The sequence below is a fragment of the Neophocaena asiaeorientalis genome, unplaced genomic scaffold (genome assembly GCF_003031525.2).
Source record: "Neophocaena asiaeorientalis asiaeorientalis breed wild unplaced genomic scaffold, Neophocaena_asiaeorientalis_V1.1 scaffold396, whole genome shotgun sequence".
In the NCBI taxonomy this organism is placed as follows: Eukaryota; Metazoa; Chordata; class Mammalia; order Artiodactyla; family Phocoenidae; genus Neophocaena; species Neophocaena asiaeorientalis.
The window spans coordinates 3,678,047-3,700,846 of record NW_020172455.1 but is presented as its reverse complement, the minus strand read 5'-3'; the positions used below and the strand labels follow the sequence as shown (position 1 = coordinate 3,700,846).

At 37.6% G+C, this 22,800-nt stretch overlaps 1 protein-coding gene across 1 annotated transcript in view; it reads right to left on the bottom strand.

Moving 5' to 3' along the window:
- Window positions 1-5,923: 5,923 nt before the first annotated feature.
- The window catches only part of YWHAQ (tyrosine 3-monooxygenase/tryptophan 5-monooxygenase activation protein theta), a 39,923-nt gene continuing 23,046 nt past the window's right edge, over window positions 5,924-22,800 (bottom strand). The window contains exons 4-7 of the mRNA XM_024737718.1: window positions 11,691-11,814; window positions 9,539-9,702; window positions 8,798-8,893; window positions 5,924-7,015 (exon numbers count right to left, since the gene is read on the bottom strand). Coding sequence (XP_024593486.1) covers window positions 6,956-7,015; window positions 8,798-8,893; window positions 9,539-9,702; window positions 11,691-11,814 — 444 coding nt within the window. The 3' untranslated portion in view covers window positions 5,924-6,955. The remainder of the gene's footprint in view (window positions 7,016-8,797; window positions 8,894-9,538; window positions 9,703-11,690; window positions 11,815-22,800) is intronic.

Below are 22,800 nucleotides of genomic sequence, written 5' to 3'. Positions count from 1 at the left end.
GGAAATACTTTCACGTATTGGCTCACAGGTCGGGCAGGTGTCTCTTTCATAGGTAAGAAAACTGAAGCTGAGAGAGATTAGGCCTACAACTAAAAAAGTGGCAAAGCTGCAAGTACGAGTACCCAGTATAGTCCTTGGCTCATAACAGGCAGTCAATATACTTAAAGAGTAAGTGAATGAACGAATGCTCGTGTAAGCTAGATCTTTTTCCGCTAGGTCACGTGTCTCTCACATCACGCAGCTGTAGGAATAGACAAGTAATCTTGTCCCATTTATGTTCCTAGCTCCAAAGTAGTGGCGTTGCCCCAGTCTCAGGACACAATAGTCTTCTGAAATCTTTCCACTGAACGCACCAAGGTTCTAAGTGCCAGAAGAGCTGAAAGAACACCACCTGTTAAGGAGAATGGCTGAAATGCAGGGCCGTGTCTGAAGACCCACGGCTCTAGGATGGAGAGAGTGCTCAGCACTAATTCCAAATGGGCAAAAAACATAAGGTGATGCCAGCAGAAAATAAAATACAAGCAGTTTGGTCTCCTTCAGGGTCCAGAGTTATTCAAGTCAGATGCTGTGGAGTGGCGCTCATAAGATGAGTGAGGGGCAGGAAGTTTTTTCAATAAATGCCAACTTCTAGTATACACATACACACGTCCTCAGAAATGAGGCTGACCTGAGCCTCATTAAGTGGGTTTAGCTCCCCTACATTTCCAGAGTGGAAAGAAAGCATGGCTGCACTTAATTGACTTTTAAGCAGAACTTTTCTAGCTTTCAACAATGTCATCTGCTGTCACAGAAAGAAAAATGGTGATTTTTGTATATAGGCAAATAAATCTCATCTCAAACAAATAAGTCTACAGTATATAATTTCATTTGTCTAAATTAGCAACGAAATTCCTAAATCTTTAGTTCAAATTACAGTAATACAACTCTTTTCATAGGCATTTGGTAAGAACCTTAGATACTCCTCAAAGAGCTGTATTCCAGCTCAGATAAAAGAATTTAGGAGCCTAGAGTAGTAAGGCCTATTGTACTGATTTTTACTTGGGACTCAACCCAGTTTCAAACCCACTTAGTAATTCATATCCCATGAAAGCCCTTAATAATTCTCTTTGCTAGCTGAGTAAATCCTAACTCTGCCATGCTTCTAGGGTTTAAGTACTTCCTTGATGGTCTTAGGCCAAGGCTGTGATATGCTGCAGAAAACAGTGTCTGAGGACAAAGAAAAGATACAAGAATTAATCTTCACATAATCCTTCAAGCAATGTGGAATAAAAGTATTGCCCCCTTGGGCTTCTCCGGTGGCGCAGTGGTTGAGAGTCCGCCTGCCAATGCAGGGGACACGGGTTCGTGCCCCGGTCCGGGAAGATCCCACATGCTGCAGAGCGGCTGGGCCCGTGAGCCGTGGCCGCTGGGCCTGCGCGTCCGGAGCCTGTGCTCCGCAGCGGGAGAGGCCACAGCAGTGAGAGGCCCGCGTACCGCCAAAAAAAAAAAAACAACAAAAAAAAAGTATTGCCCTCAAAAGAGGGAGTCTCCTTTTTTTCTAAAGGGCATTAACGGACTCACTGCTCAGCACATTCTAAAGTAGAAAGTGTTGCCATTAACACAATGCTTTAAGTGGAAGGGACCCAACAATGTCACCACTAAAAACTCTGATACTATTCACAACAGTGAAATTATGAACTTAACAGTCCTAGGACATGAATTGCAAAGAAATCTCTAAGACCATCTAGAACAAATGGCTCTTAAACTCATTTGAAATCAATTTTACATCACAACCCACTGTTCACATAAAGTGAAAATGATTTCACAAACTATTATCCCTATTAACATGCCATATATATATATTTTTTGGCCACGCCATGCGGCTTGCAGCATCTTAGTTCCCCGACCAGGGACTGAACCCGGGCCCCAGCAGTGAAAGCACCGAGTCCTAACCACTGGACCGCCAGGGAATTCCCATGCCATATACTTCTATTATAAAAGAGCTAGCTGTGACCCATTAGGTTTCCACTATCCACTAATCGGTCATAATGAAATTTTTAAAAAGCACTGATCTGTCACTGCTTTAATCTCCAAAAAAAGGCAACATAGCACAGCAGCAAGAGTACCAACTTTCAAGTGGATTACCCAGATTTGAATCCTGATACCACCACTCACTTAGCTATGAGGACCCAAGTCCTAGGACACATCATTAGCTTCTGTGCCTCAGTTTTCTCATTCATAAATCAGGAGAAAAATCTACCTCAAAAATTTTATGAAGCTGAGTTTTATTTGTGAAGATGCTTAAAAACAGAACCTGTGAAGATGGGTAAGTCAGGCCCCCGATATGGTGGCCCAAGATCACATGCAGCTACCAGTGGGGCGCTTGGGCTAGAACCCTGGCCGATGGCCTTATCACTATACTGAAGTATTGAGTATACGACGAACATTGACAACACAAGGGCCTTCAGTGTGAAACATACAAAATGAAGAACGTATCTGAACCATAAATTTGACAAATGCTTGGTAATGAACATTATTTCCTTACTTTCTGAAAATCATTAGAGGGCTAACATCTTTTAAAAATACCTCCTAGAGAAATGTATATTAAAGCCTTCATTTTCTAAGTCTGAGTGGCAAGAACAGATAATTTTCATTGAAAATTCTTTTCAACTTAGGCAGTAGAGAATTACTGAGAATCTGAAACTATTTTCATCTGTTTTTTTGGTCTAATTTTGTCTAGCTTCAGGTCAAACATTAGCTGGGACCTTGGGAAATTCAGTTGATTTTTTTTGGACTTGCTTCCATAACCATGGGTTAGGTCCAGCATGTCCTAATATTCCCTGAGCTGCTTTTAAGGTTTTCCTCAAGGGCAAAAATGACAGATTGAGGGTAAGCGGAGGAAGAGTTAAAAAAACAAACCAACCCTCCCAGTATGACAGAAAATAAAAGATAAATAATTCTACTTACTAGCCATAGTAAACAAGCTGAAGCACCCACAGCTGGCAACAGTGACACAGAAATGAATTTGCTTTTGGCATCTGATTTCAAACTATAAGTCTGCCGCTTAATACACATTAATTTTGGACAAATAACTTCATTATTTTTCTGATCAGATGTCCTATCAGTCAAGGGGGAATTAACTTGGCAGGGCAGCTGAGAGGATTAAACATGACTAAATGTGAATGTGTGTGCCTAATACATGACCAGGCACCAAAATGAATTCAATCAATGCTGGTTCCCTGTGACTAAAACAGAAGGGCCAGACCATTTATGGACATGCTCAAGGTGTTCTAATTTTAAACTGAAGACGGCTCAGTCTCCAGCTTCTCCCCCTGGGTATTTATTATTACTTACTATTTATTATTACTCCCTTTAAAGCATCAAGTCTAAAGGCTTTTGTAAGTGAATTGTGGCTAACCAGTAAATGGCAAGTCTGCTGTGAACTGAATTTCATGATGGTCTGGGACTCATCTTCTGGTATTGACACCACAGGTTTCTTAAGCACCTGCTGAATGCATCAAAAACGTTATTGTGGGGGACTTCCCTGGTGGCGCAGTGGTTAAGAATCTGCCTGCCAGTGCAGGGGTCATGGGTTCGATCCCTGGTCTGGGAAGATCCCACATGCCCCGGAGCAACTAAGCCCGTGCGCTGCAACTACTGAGCCTGCGCTCTAAAGCCGTGAGCCACAACTACTGAAGCCCACACACCTAGAGCCCGTGCTCCACAACAGAAGCCACCGCAATGAGAAGCCCACACACCGCAACAAAGAGTAGCCCCCGCTCGCCACAACTAGAGAAAGCCCACGCACAGCAACAAAGATCCAACACAGCCAAAAAATTAATTTAAAAAAAAATTAGTGGTTTCTGTTAAAAAAAAAACGTTATTGTGGCAGGTGGTTTATACTGGTACTTAATTATGATGGCCTCAAAATTCAATGGTAAGATATGATATACAATGGTAACTCTCCTCTTGCAAAGCTGATGAAATACAAATTATACAAGGTAAGATGATATATGGCAGAATAAAACATACAACATAACTGTCTTAATCAGTTTAAAGTGAGTCTTCCTAAACATATCAGATGACACCTATCTATAACCAGTCCAAAGAAACTCAGGCTCATAATTTAACAAAAATTGTCACGTTTGTGCCTAAAATAGGCCCTCATATTTCTGAATGTTTGGCTCAACTCCACAAAAACAAAACAAAAAACTCAGTCCAGGGGCTTCCCTGGTGGCGCAGTGGTTGAGAGTCCGCCTGCCGAAGCAGGGGACGCGGGTTCGTGCCCTGGTCCGGGAAGATCCCACATGCTGTGCGGAGTGGCTGGGCCCGTGAGCCGTGGCCGCTGAGCCTGTGTGTCCGGAGCCTGTGCTCCGCAACGGGAGAGGCCATGACAGTGAGAGGCCCGCGTACCGCAAAAAAACAAAACAAAACAAAAAAAAACTCAGTCCAGTTAAATATAAGTGACTAGAATTCTGATCTCAAAATATTTTACTCTATTAGAATTTTTACACACTTTAAATGGGCTTCCTAGTGTTTTTCATGATTTTTTTAAAAACTAACAGTCTCTACTGATAAATATTTAAAGTTATACACATGACTGTAGTCTACCAATCCCGTCCAAAAAAACGTACTGTTCTTTCCCAATCTCGGGTCAAATAATCATGGCTGAATGTACTGTATGTTGGAAGAGAAATCCCTAATGTTTCTATTTTGGATAATCAGTGTTAGGATGCAATCCACCCTCCTGTTATTTTTAGTTATTAAAACCTAAATGACATTTTAAAGGGAAAACTGCCAATTAAAAAGTTCTAACTATAAAATAGGTTTAACATTTAAAATTTCTAAACTATCTCAGAAAGTAATTATAAAAGTTAGAAAGCTCAAACCTGGGTTTAAACCCTCCCTCTACCCCGACTGAGTTCTTAGCAGTATTCTATAAATATCCTCTACATCTAGTACAAGGAGGCCCCAAAATGAGAGTCAAAAAGAGATAATACCACAGGCTGGGCCCCCTTTTAAAGATGCTCACCTCTCCTAAAGCAAGGAGATAACCTGGGACTAATCTGCTCTTTAAGAAAGAAGGCTACTTTCATAACTCACCAAAGTAGTGTAGTCATTACTTTATTCAGTACTTACAACTTCGTTAGGACTGATAATTTTTTCTCCTAATTCACAATGTTCTTTCAATGTTTATTGAAATTTTTATTTAAAAAGCACTGTCTTACTGATTTAGATTTTGGAGGCCAGAGTTCTATTAATCTTATTTAAATGGATAATTTCTGCAAGTCCCCTTCAATTCTGTCTTTTCATTTCCCCTCAGAAAACGAATCAAGTGCAAACAAAACCTTGTTTCATAGTTACACTTTTAGGAGAAAAAGGATAATCCTACACAGCTTAATTTTTCAGATTATTTTCTGACTTTAAAATAAATTCTCAGGCCAATACTAAGACAGGCTAGTATAATAGCCATGGCAATATTATAAAACCCAAATTATTCTGAACTCACCAATGGTACAACTGAGTGTTTACAAAGAGAATTATCTGAAAACAAAACAAGGTACTCTTAAACTCTGACATTCTGTTTGAATATCCACTGAAACGTAATTCTAACACCAGCCAAAGCATTCACAATCACGTAATTTTAACTTTTCTAGTTTTAAAATGTCCACTTTATTTCATTTAACAGTTAACTAATATCATTTACATCTAAGGAAGAGAGGGTCCACAAAACTGATCTAAGGTAAAACACTAACTCTTAAGAAATGGAGTCCAATTTTATACAGGTCCAGGCATCCCTAGACAAGTGTATCACAATGCAGAAAAATGGGTACCACTACTCCATTTTACATGAGATAAAAGGGAAGTATCAATAAACTTCAGAAAGTAGTAAATTCACCTGTCCCTTAAAATATGAGTATGTAATTGTTACAAAGCCATAGTAAATGGTTTATAAAATGTAATTTTATTTTATGTTACTCTGTTGTTACATAGGGCATAACATTTTCACAAGGCCTTTTTGGGACTACAGTCGATGATTATTAGCAACGTACAATAGTGGTCCAACTCTCTAACAATCACTGGACAAACTGGACACCCTCTCACATGTGTACAAATCTGCATGGAAAAGTACTAAAGTTTTAGACTTGGACTTGTGTACTTTAGTTCCCCTTTCTAGTGTATTAAGAAATGACATGCACTTTCATTTGCCAAAAGCAATGCTTGTATTCTGGCAGCAACATGCTACTTCTATTACATCGTAAAGTGAATACCAGAACTACAAAGGCAGGAGGTGTAAGTGAATTTTTATTGGGAAGGGAAGTTGTCAACTTAAACAGCAGCAAATGAAGAATGAATGAGGAAACTCCCTGTTGTCACAGATATGCAAGACCTCCATCATATATGATACAGGAGGCATTTTAATTTGTGACCTCCAGCCTCAAAATGTCAACTGCTTTTCCATTCAATCTAATACTTCTGGATTCCTACCAAAAAGGAATATATTAAGAGGATGGAAAAGTTGCTTTACTGAAAGAAAACCCCCGAAGAAGAGTAAGGGAGGGAATGTAGAAATCAGGAAGTTATGCAGAACACTTTTTAACTCTTTAAACTGTAATTAACTACATTTTCATATCTTCACAGTAATACAAAACACAGTCACTTGCAGAACTGGTTCAGATTACTTAAATACCAGATACATTTTTAGTCCTCTACATAAGTGTTTGGAAGTTACTTATGTTTATATGAAATGAAGCTATTAATACTTTTCTACAGCAGTAACTGCACACCAGAAAGGCCAAGACAAACACAAATCAAGGAATGGAGTTTTCCCAAAGCTGCGGTGTGAAAAGACTATAAACAGTTGATTCCATACACATGAATGGGTTTCTTTGCTATAGGAAATCCAAATGGAATAAGGAATGGAGATGAGTAAAAAGGTTTCTTGAGGGGAAGAAGGATGACACCCTGTATGCACTTAGTTCTCTGCCCCTTCTGCCGCATCACATTCTTCTCCTGCACTGTCTGACGTCCATAACTAGAAAAGAAAATCATACTAAGTTACTATTTCTAGATCAATCATTTCAAGTCTTATTATTATATCAGAATGTAATTCTTAGAGCAGTAAATTAAACAACAGAGATTATGACTAAGACTGGAAGTTATATTTCATCAACTCCTCCCAAAGTGTACCCCTGTATTCCTTTCACTGTGCATTTGCAAAATGACAAACACATATACGCTATTTGAGTACGTTTTCAAAGCTTACTATAATCTCAGATAAAAACAAGGTAACTAACATCCTTAGAATTTAATGCTCTCTCAATTTCTGGCAGGCCAATGCTCTTTTTAAAAGCACTACTAAAATATAATTTATGAGATTAATAAGTCCAAAACAAATTTTTTTGGGGGTGGGCAGGGACCATGGTCAAAGTCACCATTGCCAAGTACTTGAAGGGCTATCATATAGAATAAGAAGCAGGCTTACTTTGTATGCTGCAAAGAGTTAAACAGGAGTGAACGATGTTAAGTTACAGGGAAGCAGCATGTGTGCATGAAGATATGTAGATACGGTTCTTGAATTAGGTAGGATGTTAGTCTCTCTAATTTTCGGATGGAACAATGAAGTGAAAAAGGGAATAGTCAATACTTGTCGACTATGCATAATAATAGTTCACAAAATGGATTTCTATTAGACCAGCACCAAGACACTAGTGGCAATTTTAGCAAAGATGAAGTCTTAACCTTTAAGTCATTATTAAGATACTAAAATAAAAACAAACAAATATCCCCAAAGAACTATCTCTGGGAGAGAGAAAACAGAACTAGTTAAAAGATAGCTCCACGTGGGCTTCCCTGGTGGCGCAGTGGTTGAGAGTCCACCTGCCGATGCAGGGGACACGGGTTCGTGCCCCAGTCGGGGAAGATCCCACATGCCGCGGAGCGGCTGGGACCGTGAGCCATGGCCCCTGAGCCTGCGCGTCCGGAGCCTGTGCTCCGTAACGGGAGAGGCCACAACAGTGAGAGCCACTGCCCCCCCCTCCCCGCAAAAAAAGATAGCTCCACGGTGTATCTGGAAAGAGGTTAATTGCTCAGTTTGTTTTTCTTCTATAGAAGTTATTTATGCTGATCATTTTTCTATTGTCACCTCACAACCAGAGGGATTTCTAATGGCTGGGAATGAACTGTCTTCATAATTTCTCTCTTCAGCGAAGTTGAACAGAGGGCACTAATGTTAAAATTTTTTTTATCTAGCAGAAGATAAAGCATCAAATCTGGGCGGGGGGGGGCGGGAGAACTACATTTATATTAAAAGGTGTATTTCTTCCACATTTTGTCTAAGATTTTGACCTATCCAATTTACTTGAACCTACAAAAGAAGCTAAGTAAAGCTCAACCTGTATTTTTTTCACCATTACTTTTTCCTCCACCCCCTGTCTATACAAGAGGTAGGGAGAAAAACAAAAGAAAAAACAAATTAAAAAAGACAAACTTTCTATATTAACATAATTTCTCAACATCTTCATACCAGTCAAATAAAGAGTCAATAATGTTAATATTATGAGTTCCTAAAATCTTAGTACTTTCTCAGGAAGGTCTGATAAAATGCCTATTCAACTTGAAAATCTGCCTACGAAGAACAGTTGTCCTATACAAAATACTAATACATATTTAATATTTTTATGTAATTTTTATATAATCATTTTCTAAGAGCAAGTGTAGCTCTAATATAGGTGCCCCAAAACACAGGGAGCCTGAATAAAATATTAATACTTTTGTTCCTGAAAAGGAAATAAAATTAAAAGTATGAAAAACTCACTGTTAGGTTGTCTCTAAGCAACTGCATGATGAGGGTGCTGTCTTTGTATGAGTCTTCATTCAGTGTGTCAAGCTCTGCAATGGCCTCATCAAAAGCCTGACAAATATTAATATCCACGGTAGACAGTATTTACATCGACACAAACTGACACTCTATAGTCACAAACCATTTTTATAAAATAGATGAACATCCACTTTATGTTCTATTATCACTTAAAACAAAACTCAATGAAATCACTGCCTCGGATTCTCAGCTTAAGAATTTTTGAGGATGACTAAAACTTATAAAGTTATACGTACTTAATCAGTAAACAAGCATTTCTTAGTTCTTTCACAGGACAGACAGCACAGTAGCTATGCCCAATATATTTTTTACAAATAAGAACTAGTATTTATTTGCAAAAACCCCTTGGAACGCTTCCACTTTGAAACACTTTGAGGAATGCAGAGATTCTACTGACCACACACCTGGCAGGCATTACTTTCCAATCCTTTACATTTCTCTCATACTTTTTTGATTACTCTGACCAATATGCTCTTTAGACAGATCTTACTGCTTACAACCATAGCTGGGAGAGTAAGATCTTGAGAAGGACAGTGGTAGTGGTCACGATGGTAAGAAAAAGGAGATATCCAAATAAATGTAGAAATCATCCCTGGATATCCAAGTAAAATACCTAGAAATTAACATGCTTGCTATCTCAAATAACCTAAAGAGGGTATTTCTGGACACACATCTTACCGTTTTAGCCAGTGTGCAGGCAAGTTCTGGGTTATTAAGGATCTCATAGTAAAATACAGAAAAGTTAAGAGCCAGCCTCAGGCGGATTGGGTGTGTGGGTTGCATCTCTTTCTTGCTTATATCAAAAGCCTCTTGGTAAGCTCCTTGGGAATTATCTATCGTTTCTGTGAAGGGAAAAAAACGAAATAAAAAAGCATGATACTGAAAATATCCACCCAGTATACAGTAATACCTTTAACCTATGCTACTAACTCGGTAGAGCCAGACTTCTCTCTGTAGCCTTCGTTTAAAACCACAGTAGCAAACCAAAAACATTATCCTGTACTGGGCTATTAAAAAACTAGTTTATAATGTTGCTTGTTTATAATCAGCTTAATATAAAAACCATGAGACAGTATATCAGGTTTTTCATCTCTGGGACTAAAACACTTTTCTTCTTTCATGTCTTTTAATTTTATTACCTGAAAATGCAGCAATTAAAAACAATTTGATATACGTCAATAATATCTCAATAAAACTTGAAAAAAATCAGCTGCAATATCCCTTCCCACAATAATGGAAACATTTTACAAAGATCATCACCACCAAAATCTCTATTTTTGTGACTTATCTGTAGAAATAACACTGACCCTCGGTATCAACATGTATTATGTGAAAGGCAATATAAAAGCACCAGTATATAGATCAAAATCTGCTGACCAGAGTTTGATTACTGGCTTAATAAAAATGTCACCTTCCTGAACAAAATGTTCAGGAAGAACTACCAGCACTAATCTGATTATATCATGTTTTGAAAAGGTTAGGTTTTCTGAATGAGGCCATTGGGCCCATTACAGCTCTAGAAGGACTGACCTAACAGAAATCAAGTTATCCCTTTAAAGCCCGAATATGTGCCTTTCCTTCTTCTTCTTCAATGGCACATTCACTGATCTAAACATAGCTGGTATGGCCCTCACATTTAACTAAGGAGCTCTTGGTGTCCAGCACATAAGGAGGCATTACAATGAGAGTTCTAAAGCATCTCAGCATCTAGACTTTGTAAATACAGACTATTTACAAATCCCAGACTACTGGAGTGTTCTACGTATAGGACGAGAAAATCCCAATGAGCCAGAAAGGGTCAGATCAGATTAATGCTGGGGCTATGGCCCAATCTCCCAAAGATATCCCTTTGACTAGTTGACGTTTAAATGTTCAGTCCTGTGCAAGTATCTGTCACGTTTAATTTTGCTTATCATTATGGCAACAGAAATTATATATTGATAACACAACAGTTTAGTATACAGATTCTATTACAGCAAGGTACAAAAGTTTTCTCTTTGTATCTTCAATTACACTAATTTTGGGGATGCTAAAACTGTCTCACTTTTAGTAACTCTCTGAGAGAGAGGAAGAGGAGGCTGTAATAACCATTTGTGGGGCATGCCCTTTTTGGATAGGGTAAAATGACAAACAAAATAATAAACTTATTGGAAATAAATAAGGACTTAAGTGATACTTCTACCCAAACTTGCTTCTACCTAGACTAGCAGGCACATGCACAATGTGCTACCGTACACCCAGCTACCAATACTCCAGGGGACTGAGTTCACTGCCAATAAATTTACTTTGACTGTTCTACAATCAATTTAGGAAATCAGGTTACTCTTTTCCCCATAGCTGTGTTTTCTGTGATAAATTATATACCAGCAATAAAACTCTCATCTGACCTCTCCTCCTCAGAAATCTGGTTATGTGTAATTAGTAGTCAATGTTATGATCCCTCAAAATAGGTAGTAATTAATAAATTAATATGTCAAGTAGAAAAAGTACAATGTCCTGTTTCTACTCTACATGTAATTTCCAGTTATCTTAAGTTTCAAGATACAAGATGCTGAAGACCATGTGACACAACAGCATCACCCAAAGCATATGCAAAGAACTCTGGGGCTAAAAATATGGTGAACCAAATTCTAAAGCCTAAAAGATTAAGCCTGTTTTTAATAGTATCTTATCAGGTTATAATCAGAGAGTTTATGAGTTTAATTTTTTATAAAGAGCACATAATGTAAAGTCATAACTGTTTTCATGTTTGAGAACGTAAGGTAACATTATAAATTTATCCTCCCTCTCTTTTATACTTTAGCTTTACCCATAAACCAAATACACTTACGTTTCCGATCATCACCACAAGCAACTTCAGCAAGGTACCGGAAGTAATCTCCCTTCATCTTCAGATAGAAGACCTTACTCTCTGGATTAGTTGCATTGGCTATTAAATACTTATCCAACAATTCCTGAAAGAAATAAGTTAAAACATTAGGTACTAGCAAAAATAACTGCCATAGTAACTCCACACCATACCACCCTGGACTGGAAACATGGCTAGAGAGCAGGGGTCAGGTGGTTGCCATTAGTTGAATGCTCTGGGGTCATAGCAAGTCATAATTTCTAATGGTAGAGCTATATCACATCAAACACTAATTAGAAAGAGCCTGTCTGTCCACTCATCCACTCACTGAAGCAAGCATTTCCTGATACCTGCTAGGTGCTAGGCACTGTATTTGACCAGAGGGGAAATAAGGTCCTTGCCCTCAAAGAGTTCACAGTCTAATAAAAGGTAAGTATACCGTTAACAGTACAGATATGTGAATAAGGGGCTATGGAAGCACAGAGAGGGAATGTCTAGCTTTATCGGTGATGATCACTGTAAAGACAGGCTTCCCTGGGGAAGGGATATCTGCCTTGTCAAGAAGTAACAGAAGGAATGCAGCAGTTAGAAAACGAGGATGTGCAATTTTAGGGAGGGGAAATGAAATGTTTAAGACATCAAATATGAAGAAGAGTGTAATCACAGAGTAAGTCATCACGGCCCAGAGCAGGGCTACTCAGTGTCCTCTGCGATCAGCGCTCATCCAAAAAGAGGGTGAGTCTAGGGGTTGAGAGCAAGTGGCCTAAAAACTTACCTAGCAATGTGACAGTCATGTCTATCAAATACAACTATTTTTAATAATTGGGTTAGTATTTAAGTATGTCTTTTATCCCTCACTTCATACCAAGAAATGTCCACTTGATCCAATGAGCTAGTGCCTCTCAAACTGAGGTATTTGTACAAGGTGTGCCCAGGAGTATTAAAAAGTCACAAAAAATGAATATGATAGACACCTTCTTGGATTATCAATTTTACTTGATGCTAAGTAATTTAAAAATCTTTTTGTAATAAGAAACATTATGGTGAATAAAATTTGGGGGGGAGTAAAATCAACAAATAGATACTAAAGAAGTAGAATATGGTTTAGAAAATGTAGTCTTAAGAGCTTTCTTGCTGTTTATCTGAATAAAAAGAACCTAAACAAAATGCAATGATTATACGCATATTATTTTAAAGAAAATAAACAGAGAAACATTTTAAATCCTTAAATTTAATGAAGAATATGTTTAGGTTAAAAAATATATATTTTAAAAGGGTCTGAAGCTCAGGGGAAGTTAAACTTAGTATTACACTAAAATTACCTAATGAAGCCCCAGAAATTTATATGTTATAAAAGTGGCAAGTATCAAAAGTGTGGCTTACATCTGCAAAGCTGCTGAGCCAAGAAGGGAAGAAATAGATGGGCTACACCCAAATACTAAAGTCAAGTGAAAATAAATGCTGCTTCTGCACCACCATGCTCTTAAGTGGGAAAAGAACTGAAGGATCACATGTTGTAAGAATCTCTCCTGCTCACCATCACCAATACAATTATAATGGTTATTTATTAAAATAAACTTGAGGAAAACTCTTTCCCAGAATCTTACAAAATCATACTACTTAAAATTTTTCCTCTAATACCATTTTTACATATCATGGATGACTTTCAATTTTAAAACTATTTCTATGGAACACCTGAATTTAGGGGGTTTCTGGGGAGGAAGTGGGGGGCAATGGTGAGACAGCCACAAAAACATTCACTAAGCTTCTAAACGTCAAACTGACTCAGTCATCTCTATCTTAAAAAAAAAAAATTTAAACAAGAGTCAATTCTGAGAAGCAGTATCAAATAATGCAAACACAGTACTATACTGCGGGAACCAACACCCCTGGCTTAAATCCAAACTAACGAACTACAATGTAAAATGAAGAGCCTCTCACTTTTCTTTTACTCTCAAGTAAGTCAGGCAGTTAATATGAGATCCCATAGAGGATCTCCAAAACAGTGCCAGCACCAGCTCTGGTAAAGACAGTATTTACAATTTAAAAAAAAAAAGCTACTTGGAACATTTAAGACCTAGTACTTTATGATTAAATGTGGCAGAAATGTGGTAGCAGGGGCTGAGAAAAGTCTGACTGACTAGAATGAGGACTTGGGGAGAGGAGAGGAATGTGATTCTAGCTCTCATCCCCCCTAAGTCACTCGAGCCAGATGTGGGAATGCGCATGAGGACTCTCTTACTGGCACACTGGCCTTCCAAGGATTTGGAAAGCTGCTAAACAGCTACTGCATCGGTTTACACAGCCACTTATAAGCTAACTGTAAACTTTTCCCTTCTAAAATTATTAACTTTGATCACTAGTTTGCATATAGCCATTACGTACGATTTACAGTGTTGGCTTTTATAAAGTGACTTGTGCATTACTTCCATCCTGGAGTTTCAGCCAGGTATCATGGTTCTTTGTCAGATGCCACTAGCTCTCTGTGAAGGAAACAACAGGTACAGAATAATTCTGTCTTTCCATGTGCTATCAGTAGTAGCGATGTAGATTTTAGCCCAATTAAAAGACAATGGATTCTGCTTCATGTCTTACCAAAACGATTTACGGCTGTATCAGGTATTATATCAATACCAGTTATTAATTATTAATACCACATAGAATAAAGGCTATAAATACTTAAGGTATATACAGCCTAGGTGCACAATTTTTTGTTAAAAAAATTAAATTATAAAAAAGACTCTGGGCTTCCCTGGTGGGGCAGTGGTTGAGAGTCCACCTGCCGATGCTCCGAAAAAAAAAAAAAAAAAAGACTCAACACAGGTCAGAGAGTAAAAACCAAAATGACAAGTGGCTCCCTGGAATAAGAAAATCTTCCCAGATAAGGTCATTGATAAGAAGTCAGGAGAGAGGAAGGGAATCAATTTTTAACATTAATGTAGTTAAAAGTTCCTCCACTAATTCCTCCTTTACATTATTCTTGTCAATTAAGCAGGAGATCCCCTTTGTAACGCTTCAACCAGCAAATTTTATGATCCTGGGAGGCTTGGAGAACTAAGATTGGGACTCCCTTCAGTGTTGAGTGTCACCCGATTGAAAGGCAGAATGCAAGAAGTACATTCCTTTTTGAGAATCTGAGAGATCTGTGAAGAAGTCAGTGCACTTACTACCCAAAATTACAAGATGCACTAGTAACAAAACATTCTAGACGAAAGAAACTCAAATACAAGCAAAGTCAGAGGAAAAAATATAAGGTATTATTATACAGGTCATTTTCGGAGATGCTAAAGGACCTCAGAATAAGCTTAATCTCAGAAAAATAGGATGGGAATAACAATAAAAAGGATTACATCATAAAAGCAGTAAAGAACTATGCAAGAAATGAAATTGTGAGAAATAACAGTGATGTAAATTTAGTATAGTAATTATTCCTCTTCAACCCAAAACCTTAGAGAAAAGGTTAGGAAGAATAACAAAACTCCAGTACTAACTCTATCTCTAGGAGTGAATTATGTTTACATACAATAATCCTACCATCACTTCCATAGCTTTTCCAAGACAATTAATTTACCTTCAGTGGTAAGAGTCCATGTGTGGCATTCAACAAACAAATACTTTTATCTTAAATTCATTTATAAGTGATTTGTTTTATAGACAAAATAAGCTGCTCTTCTTCCTCATTATATAGTTTATTCTTTATATACCAAACTGATTTTTTTTTTCCAAACTGATTTTTTTAAGAGAGCAGGTAACCGATGAAGAGCCTTGAAATACAAACAAAATAATCAACAGGAAACAAAAAACGTTCTAAGGATTTTCAACTTCCTATCAGCTTATTGAAATTCATTAAATAAAACACTATTAACATGTTCAATCTCTAACTTTATGGCACATATACTAGTCACTATCTGTATATTTTTATCTGTTTAATCACACATTACCATAAAAGATTACATTATTCATTCAACAAATATATGTGTTCAATATGTGCCACGCCCTATTCTAACCACTCTTCCATGTATTATTTACATATAAGAACCATTATGATAATTTTACAAGTGAATAAAATCACCTAGGAATCAAGAAACTTATACAAAGTCATATTATTAATTAAATGGGGCTAGAATCTGAAAATAAAGCTAGCATTCTTAGCACTACCCTATAAAACAATGGAGCATATCTATGAGAGATGAGGCTTTGGCCTTAAGTTATTTAATTAGTAAAGCAAACAAAAGAATTAATATAGGGACTTCCCTGGTGGCGCAGTGGTTGACAATCCGTCTCCCAATGCAGGGGACACAGATTCAAGCCCTGGTCCCGGAAGATCCCACATGCCGTGGAGCAACTAAGCCCGTGCGCCACAACTACTGAGCCCGTGTGCCACAACTACTGAAGCCCAGGCACCTAGAGCCCGTGCTCCGCAACAAGAGAAGCCACCGCGTTGAGAAGCCTGCGCACCTCAACAGAGAACGGCTCCCGCTCACCACAACTAGAGAAAGCCTGCGCGCAGCAACGAGGACCCAATGCAGACATACATACATACATAAATTTATATTAAAAAAAGAATTAATATAGTACATAGGGTAACATAACTATTCAACAAATGGAACATTTATCTAATGGTAAGAGCTAAATTTTTCTAACATCCCAACTTCAAGTATTATATATAGTACAAAGAACCACTGACATGTAGGAAGAATAAAGTCTCTAGACAATAACTAACTCTTAATTAGGTTTTAACTCCAAGAGACCAAAATCAAAGAAAAATTCAATACTCAAGAAGGAAGTCATATTTCATCCAGAAAATTCTATTGCATTTTACAAACAGGCAGAAAGCATGGAGGAAGAAAACAGTCCAAGGCACAGAGCCCATGGCATAGGAAAATGCACAACTGCACAAACAGGTAGAAAGTCACTGAAGACAGTAAAATCTTTTTAAAACAAAAAGCAATAAGTAGAAAAAAAAAACTTTCCAAACCAGCAAAAGTACATTTTAAAAAGGAACCAAATTTCACAACTGAACCTCAGTGGAATGAATGCTGGACCAAACATCTGGTTCTAGAGTCTCCATCTAGAGCAAGTTCCTTAGTTTAATTTCTTCTATAGAATAATCAAAATATTTTCTAGTTTTAATAATCTATGCTAATTCTAAGGTATTAAATCAAAGGAGCAAACTGTTAAGCAGAGCAACTTCTAGATGAAAATGTTTCCTTAATATTTTTCATTCACAAAATTCTGTATATCGTATGTTAAGTATTTAGCACAGTGCCTACCACAGAGTAAGACTCGTTATTTGTCAAATGAACATTAACCATGACATGGCAACATACTGAAATGGATGCAACAGCAAGAGAATTTCACATGTATTATAGGGCTTAAGATGGCACAGGGCTTTTCTTGAATTATTTGTTTTTGTAATTCTTTATTTTTATCAAAGTAATAATGTACAACAGTTAATTAACTACCATTCTCAAATTTCTAAAAAAGGAAAAAAGAAATCTCCCCCATTCTGTTTTCACTGTTTCACTCCTTCAGCAATTTTTTTTTGAAAAATCATGATCTCATACTGATATATCCAGAATTCAAATTCAACCTCACAGGATTCTTCTTCCCTTACTTGCATCTTCTTTTCACACACAATAAAACTCTGGTTTCCATTAAAATAATACATAATACTGTCCATCACCTAAAACTCAAAAGTGAAAAATAAAGTTTCTCTCCCTTCCTTGGATCCTGAGCCAGCCAGTTCTTCCCCTCCCAAGGTAACCATCATCACCAGTTTCTTGTATGTTCTTCCAGATATTTTAAACATTTAAAATCCACGTACGTTCCCCCTCCCTCATGTTAGCGTACTACATACATTGTTCTACACCTTGCCTTTTCCATGTAATAATCCCTCGGAGATCATTCCATACTCATATGTTTATAACTGCCTCATGTTATAGAACACTGAACAGTATTATGTATGTCCACTGTATGGGCATACCATGATTATTTAGTTTCCTCTGATGAACATTTAAGTTGCTTCAAATCTGTTGATATTTCCAACAATGTGCCAAATGTACATTTGATCCTTGGAAGACAGATGTTTAACTGTCCTTCCTCGGGGCAATTTCAATTTACATCCCCATTAGCAATGTGTAAGTGTTCCAATTTCTCAACATCCTTCTGAACCCAAGGTATTATCATTTTTTATCTTTTCCAATTTAATAAGGAAAAACATCTTACTATGGTTTTATTTGCAGTTTTCTTTAAACAGTATGTTTATATCCTTTGCCATTTTCCCAGTGAGTTTTTTCCCTTACTGATATGTAGGGATATATGTTAATGATATTAGTCCATTTTCCAGATGTATCTCACATAACTTCATGTACTTAAAGATTCTGTCTGGGACTTTCCTGGTGGCACAGTGGTTAAGACTCCAAGCTCCCAATGCAGGGGGCCCGGGTTCGATCCCTGGTCAGGGAACTAGATCCCATGTGCATGCCGCAACTAAAGATCCCGCGTGCCGCAACTAAGACCCAGAGCAGCCAAGTAAATAAGTAAATTAAATAAATAAATATTAAACAATAAAGACTCTGCCTGGCAGTAAAACTGCATTTATTAATATTTTTCTGTTACATTAAATCAGATCTAATATTACCAACGTTTCTGACAAATGTGAGAAGCACAAGTTAATGTAACTATTCGATTTTAGCACAAATACACGAACAGAAGACTTTTAATTGAAATACAAGTCTGAATGTGTTTTTAGGTATTGTCTACCTCACCAGATGAAATAGTAACACATATTAAATGTTACCTGAATAGCAGTTTATCAGATTAACACACACACACACACACACACACACACACACACACACCCCTCTAACTCACTCTTGTATGGAGTATTTAAGAAATTTATGACTCTTCACCTTAAAATAGATGGGTAGAAACATGATTTCTGGTTGTGGCAATACAGTAAGACCAAGCAGACTTTCCCTTCTAAAAATAATCAAAAATGCTAAACAGAATAGAAGAAAAAATTACAGCAAAGCTCCAAAGGAAGGAAGGGGAGATATTCAAGTGCTAGATAGGAAGAGGAAATGAAGTTAGAGCAAAAAAGTAAAAACTTACAACACAATGACAGTGATGTGTAAGGGGTAAGGACCCTAGAAAAACTGTGTCTATCACTGCTGAGAAGTACCAAGAAAGCTATTTCCTGGGCTTTTGGGGGTGTGGGTGGATGTGGGTGTCGTCCCCCATGAAACACTGAAACCCAAACGCATGTTCTGTGCAGGTGCTCTTCAAATTTTTATTTCATACATGATGTGTGAGTCCACGAGCTGAAAATCTGTGTAAAAGTGGGCCGAGGCTTAGTGTGCCCAGCAGAAACAAATCATCAGAACCACTTCCATAATCCAAGGCACACACACACAAGTTCCACAGGAAAAACTACATCTGAATTTTTAAAAATAACAAAACTAATCAAGGGACAGATCCACCATGAGGGATCAGCAGACAAACAGATGGTTAGTACCCAAGAGCTTAAAAAGTGAAACACCGTGTAATAAAACATAAGTATATTAAAAATGTCTAAAGACTCTTTTAAAGAATCCTTTAAAGATATGTATTTTAATATTTATGGATTAAATGGATGACGCCCAGGACTGGCTTCAAAATAAGGGGTGTGTGTGTGTTGGGGATATAAACAAAACAAAATTTACAATTGCTAGAGCAGGGTAATGGGTACATGGGGGGTTATTATAGCATTCTCTTTATTTTTGTTAAGTTTGAAAATTTTCTTGATTAAAACAACCCAAAACAGAAGTCCAAACAAAGAACAGGATACGGTGAATTAAGAAAAAGTAGCTTGGAGGTGGGGGAGAGAGCTTTTAGAATTAAAAGAAAAAAAAAAAAAGTAAAACAGAAGGCATATTTGAGGAAACGCCACAGAACACAGAACTAACAAGATGAAACAAGTGTGGATAAGTCAAAAGATCCAAGTAGAAAGAGATGTCTAAGATATGTCTAAGGTAATATGCAACAGGAATTCCAGGAGAAAACAGAAAGAATGAGGAAGAGACGTTATGTAGAGCTAATGGCTAAGATTCTCCCAGTTACGAATATAAATAATCTTCAAAGTGGAAAAGCACACTAAATCCCAAGCAAAATAAAATAAAAATAAATTCATACCTAGACCATCATGGCAAAATTGCAGAATGTCAAAGACAAGAAAATTCTTAAAAGCAACCAGAGAAATGACACGTTACCTATAAAGGAAGAAACAACAGTATGACTGACAGTTGATTTTTCATCAGAAAACAATCAAGTATCTTCAAAGTGAGGAGAAAAACAACTGTCAGCTAGAATTCCAAAACCAATTAAAGTACCACATAAAAGCAGGCACAAAACAAAGACATTTCCAGACAAAGACAGAAGTTCCCACTCAGACCTTTACTGGAAGAACCTTTTTAGAGTTGCAAAGGAAGGAGTAATGGAATAAAAGAGAAGTCACCAAGTAGAATAATTACAGCAACTACAAAACTGAGTAACTGGAAAATTCCTGGTCATAATCTATGAAAACAACTCTTCCAAAACTGTAATAACACAGAAGTATTACAAGATGCTGAATAACAATACATGTGTGATACTTTATGTTTGCATAGCATAGTATTTCAGATTATTTAAAAGGACAAAAGTTCTTTCATATTAAGTATGTGCAAAGGATTGAGTTGGCTAGTAAAGGACAAGTGTTTTCCTCCCCTCTTTTAAAGGATTAACTAAATTTTTAAGGATAGTTAATGTGCTCCCTTCCTCCCTTCTTTAATCCAACAAGTGTCTGTCTTTAAGAGACTACACTTTCTAAAAATCTGACAATTAACTATGAAAATGCAATCTGCTACTAGGAGGAAATGTTTCATTAGAATAATCATGGATCTGAACTACTTCTACAGCTCACTATCCATTTTTAAGTTAACTGACAAGATGTGGGTTCATTTTAGATATTTCTTGGCAGGACTTTAGCCAATTATCTACATGCTGATTACTCACAAATCTGCCCTTTACCTGGCTGGGCAATTTACTTTTGCAGCTCATACCTCAGTTTACTGTTAAAAAGAGTTAATGACAATCTCTACTTCTCAGCAGCCTGATGTGAAGACTGAATGACTCAATACAAATTACTTAGAACACTGCTTGGTACACAAACCTCCATCACCACGCACCACAACACAAGTCTTTCTCTTAAGCACCAGGCAAGGTGCTCCTATTTGTGTTTATTGACACCTGGATGGGCCACTGGCCCTTTAAACTTTACTCATCTAAAATATATTAAATTTGCCTTCCTAATACAATCTGCTGTTGATTCTCCTCCCCTACTCAATTTTCTGTCTTAGGAAAGAAAAGCCCTCAGTTGCCCTAGTTAGAAACCTGGGTGTTATCCTAATGCTTCTTTGGCCTCACTCCCCTGGTCCCCCATATTTATAGTCACCCAAGCCTGTGGATGTAATTTTTTCCAAGTCAAGGCTTTGGAAATCTTCTCGAAGAAACAGAGTATACTTTGGGAACACACATCTCCCTGCTCTTAACTATAAACCACTGAAGGAAAAGACTTTATTTTGTCTATAATACATACATATATATATATTTGTATAGCAAATTAATAGGAATGCAAGACTTGACTCTAATCCTACAGATGTAAAGTAAATCTACTTTACAAATAAGGATGAGTCGATCAGAAAGAACAGTGCTAAGAGGCATGGAAACAGAAAAAGGTTACAGACATTGAAGGAAAAGGATCCAATATACAGTCATAATCAGGAAGTTGCTTATATGGAGGGCCAACCCTATTCATTGTACTACATCATTTTATGGAAGGGACTTGAGCATCTGCAGATTTCGGTATCCTTGGGGGCTTCTGGAATCATTCCCCCTTGGATACGAAGGGCTAACTGCATAGTCTAGGGGAGTGTGAATCACAGTCAATCAACCACTGATCCATCCATGCCCTACCCTGGAGATGATGGCCATTAAACACCTGAAAAGCCATCCACTTCTCTTGTTATAATGCCACATTTACTAAGCAACTCCCTCATTATGACTTGATTCCTACGTGAGTCTACTTGCCTCCTGAATGAGATCTTACTGGTCACGCCAACACAAGGACTTCAATCTCTGTGCTAGTTATTCCTCACTGTAAATGAATAAACTAATATTCTTGGTTTTATATATCAGTCACACGAGCTTCATTATTGTGGATCTATCCCCGAAAACTAGCTCAATTCTGGTGTGTTTGAGTCAAAAAGGCTAAAGGTCATACTATAAATTGCAATAAACTCACGGAGGTAATGCATCCCCTGCCACTACCCCATCCACAATCCCAACTTCTCCGTAGGGTGACATGGCTAAGTATTCGTATATATTTTGAAATATGAATAGCCACTAGACCTCAATATACCTTAAACAGGAAATTTATTTCCAAACCTGTTTCTATATTTATATTGCTTATTTCTACTAATTATCCCACCATTTTCCTACCTCCTAGCCACCCAGCCTCATCACCACAACCTTTGACTTTTCACTCCCCATTTCCCATCCTACCACCAGTTGTTAAGCCCTACTGACTGTACCTCTGTACTAGTATTCTGATCTATCCTTTCAGTCTTATTCCTATTTCTATTACCCAGAATTAACCATATCATTTCACTTCAACTAATCCAATAACCTAACTGATCTACCAGGTTTTAGGCTTTCTTCTTTCTCTAATCCATTTTATATCCTGCTACAAGATTAACCATAAATTCTGGACATGTTAATCCCATGCTCAAAATATCCCCATGGCTGTTAAAGAATAAACTTAAAGTGTAGCACTCATGGTCCTTCAGGATTAGACTCTAAACCTAGAGCTTTCAACTAATATAAGTGATAAAAAAGTACTGATTCCCCTCAGCCATGAGAGGAGCAGGGTGAATGAAGGTGGAGAAGAAATCCATTTGCCCCAGTGTGTCACACAAATATGGTTATTCTGGGGCTTCCCTGGTGGCGCAGTGGTTGAGAGACCGCCTGCTAATGCAGGGGACACGGGTTCGTGCCCCGGTCTGGGAAGATTCCA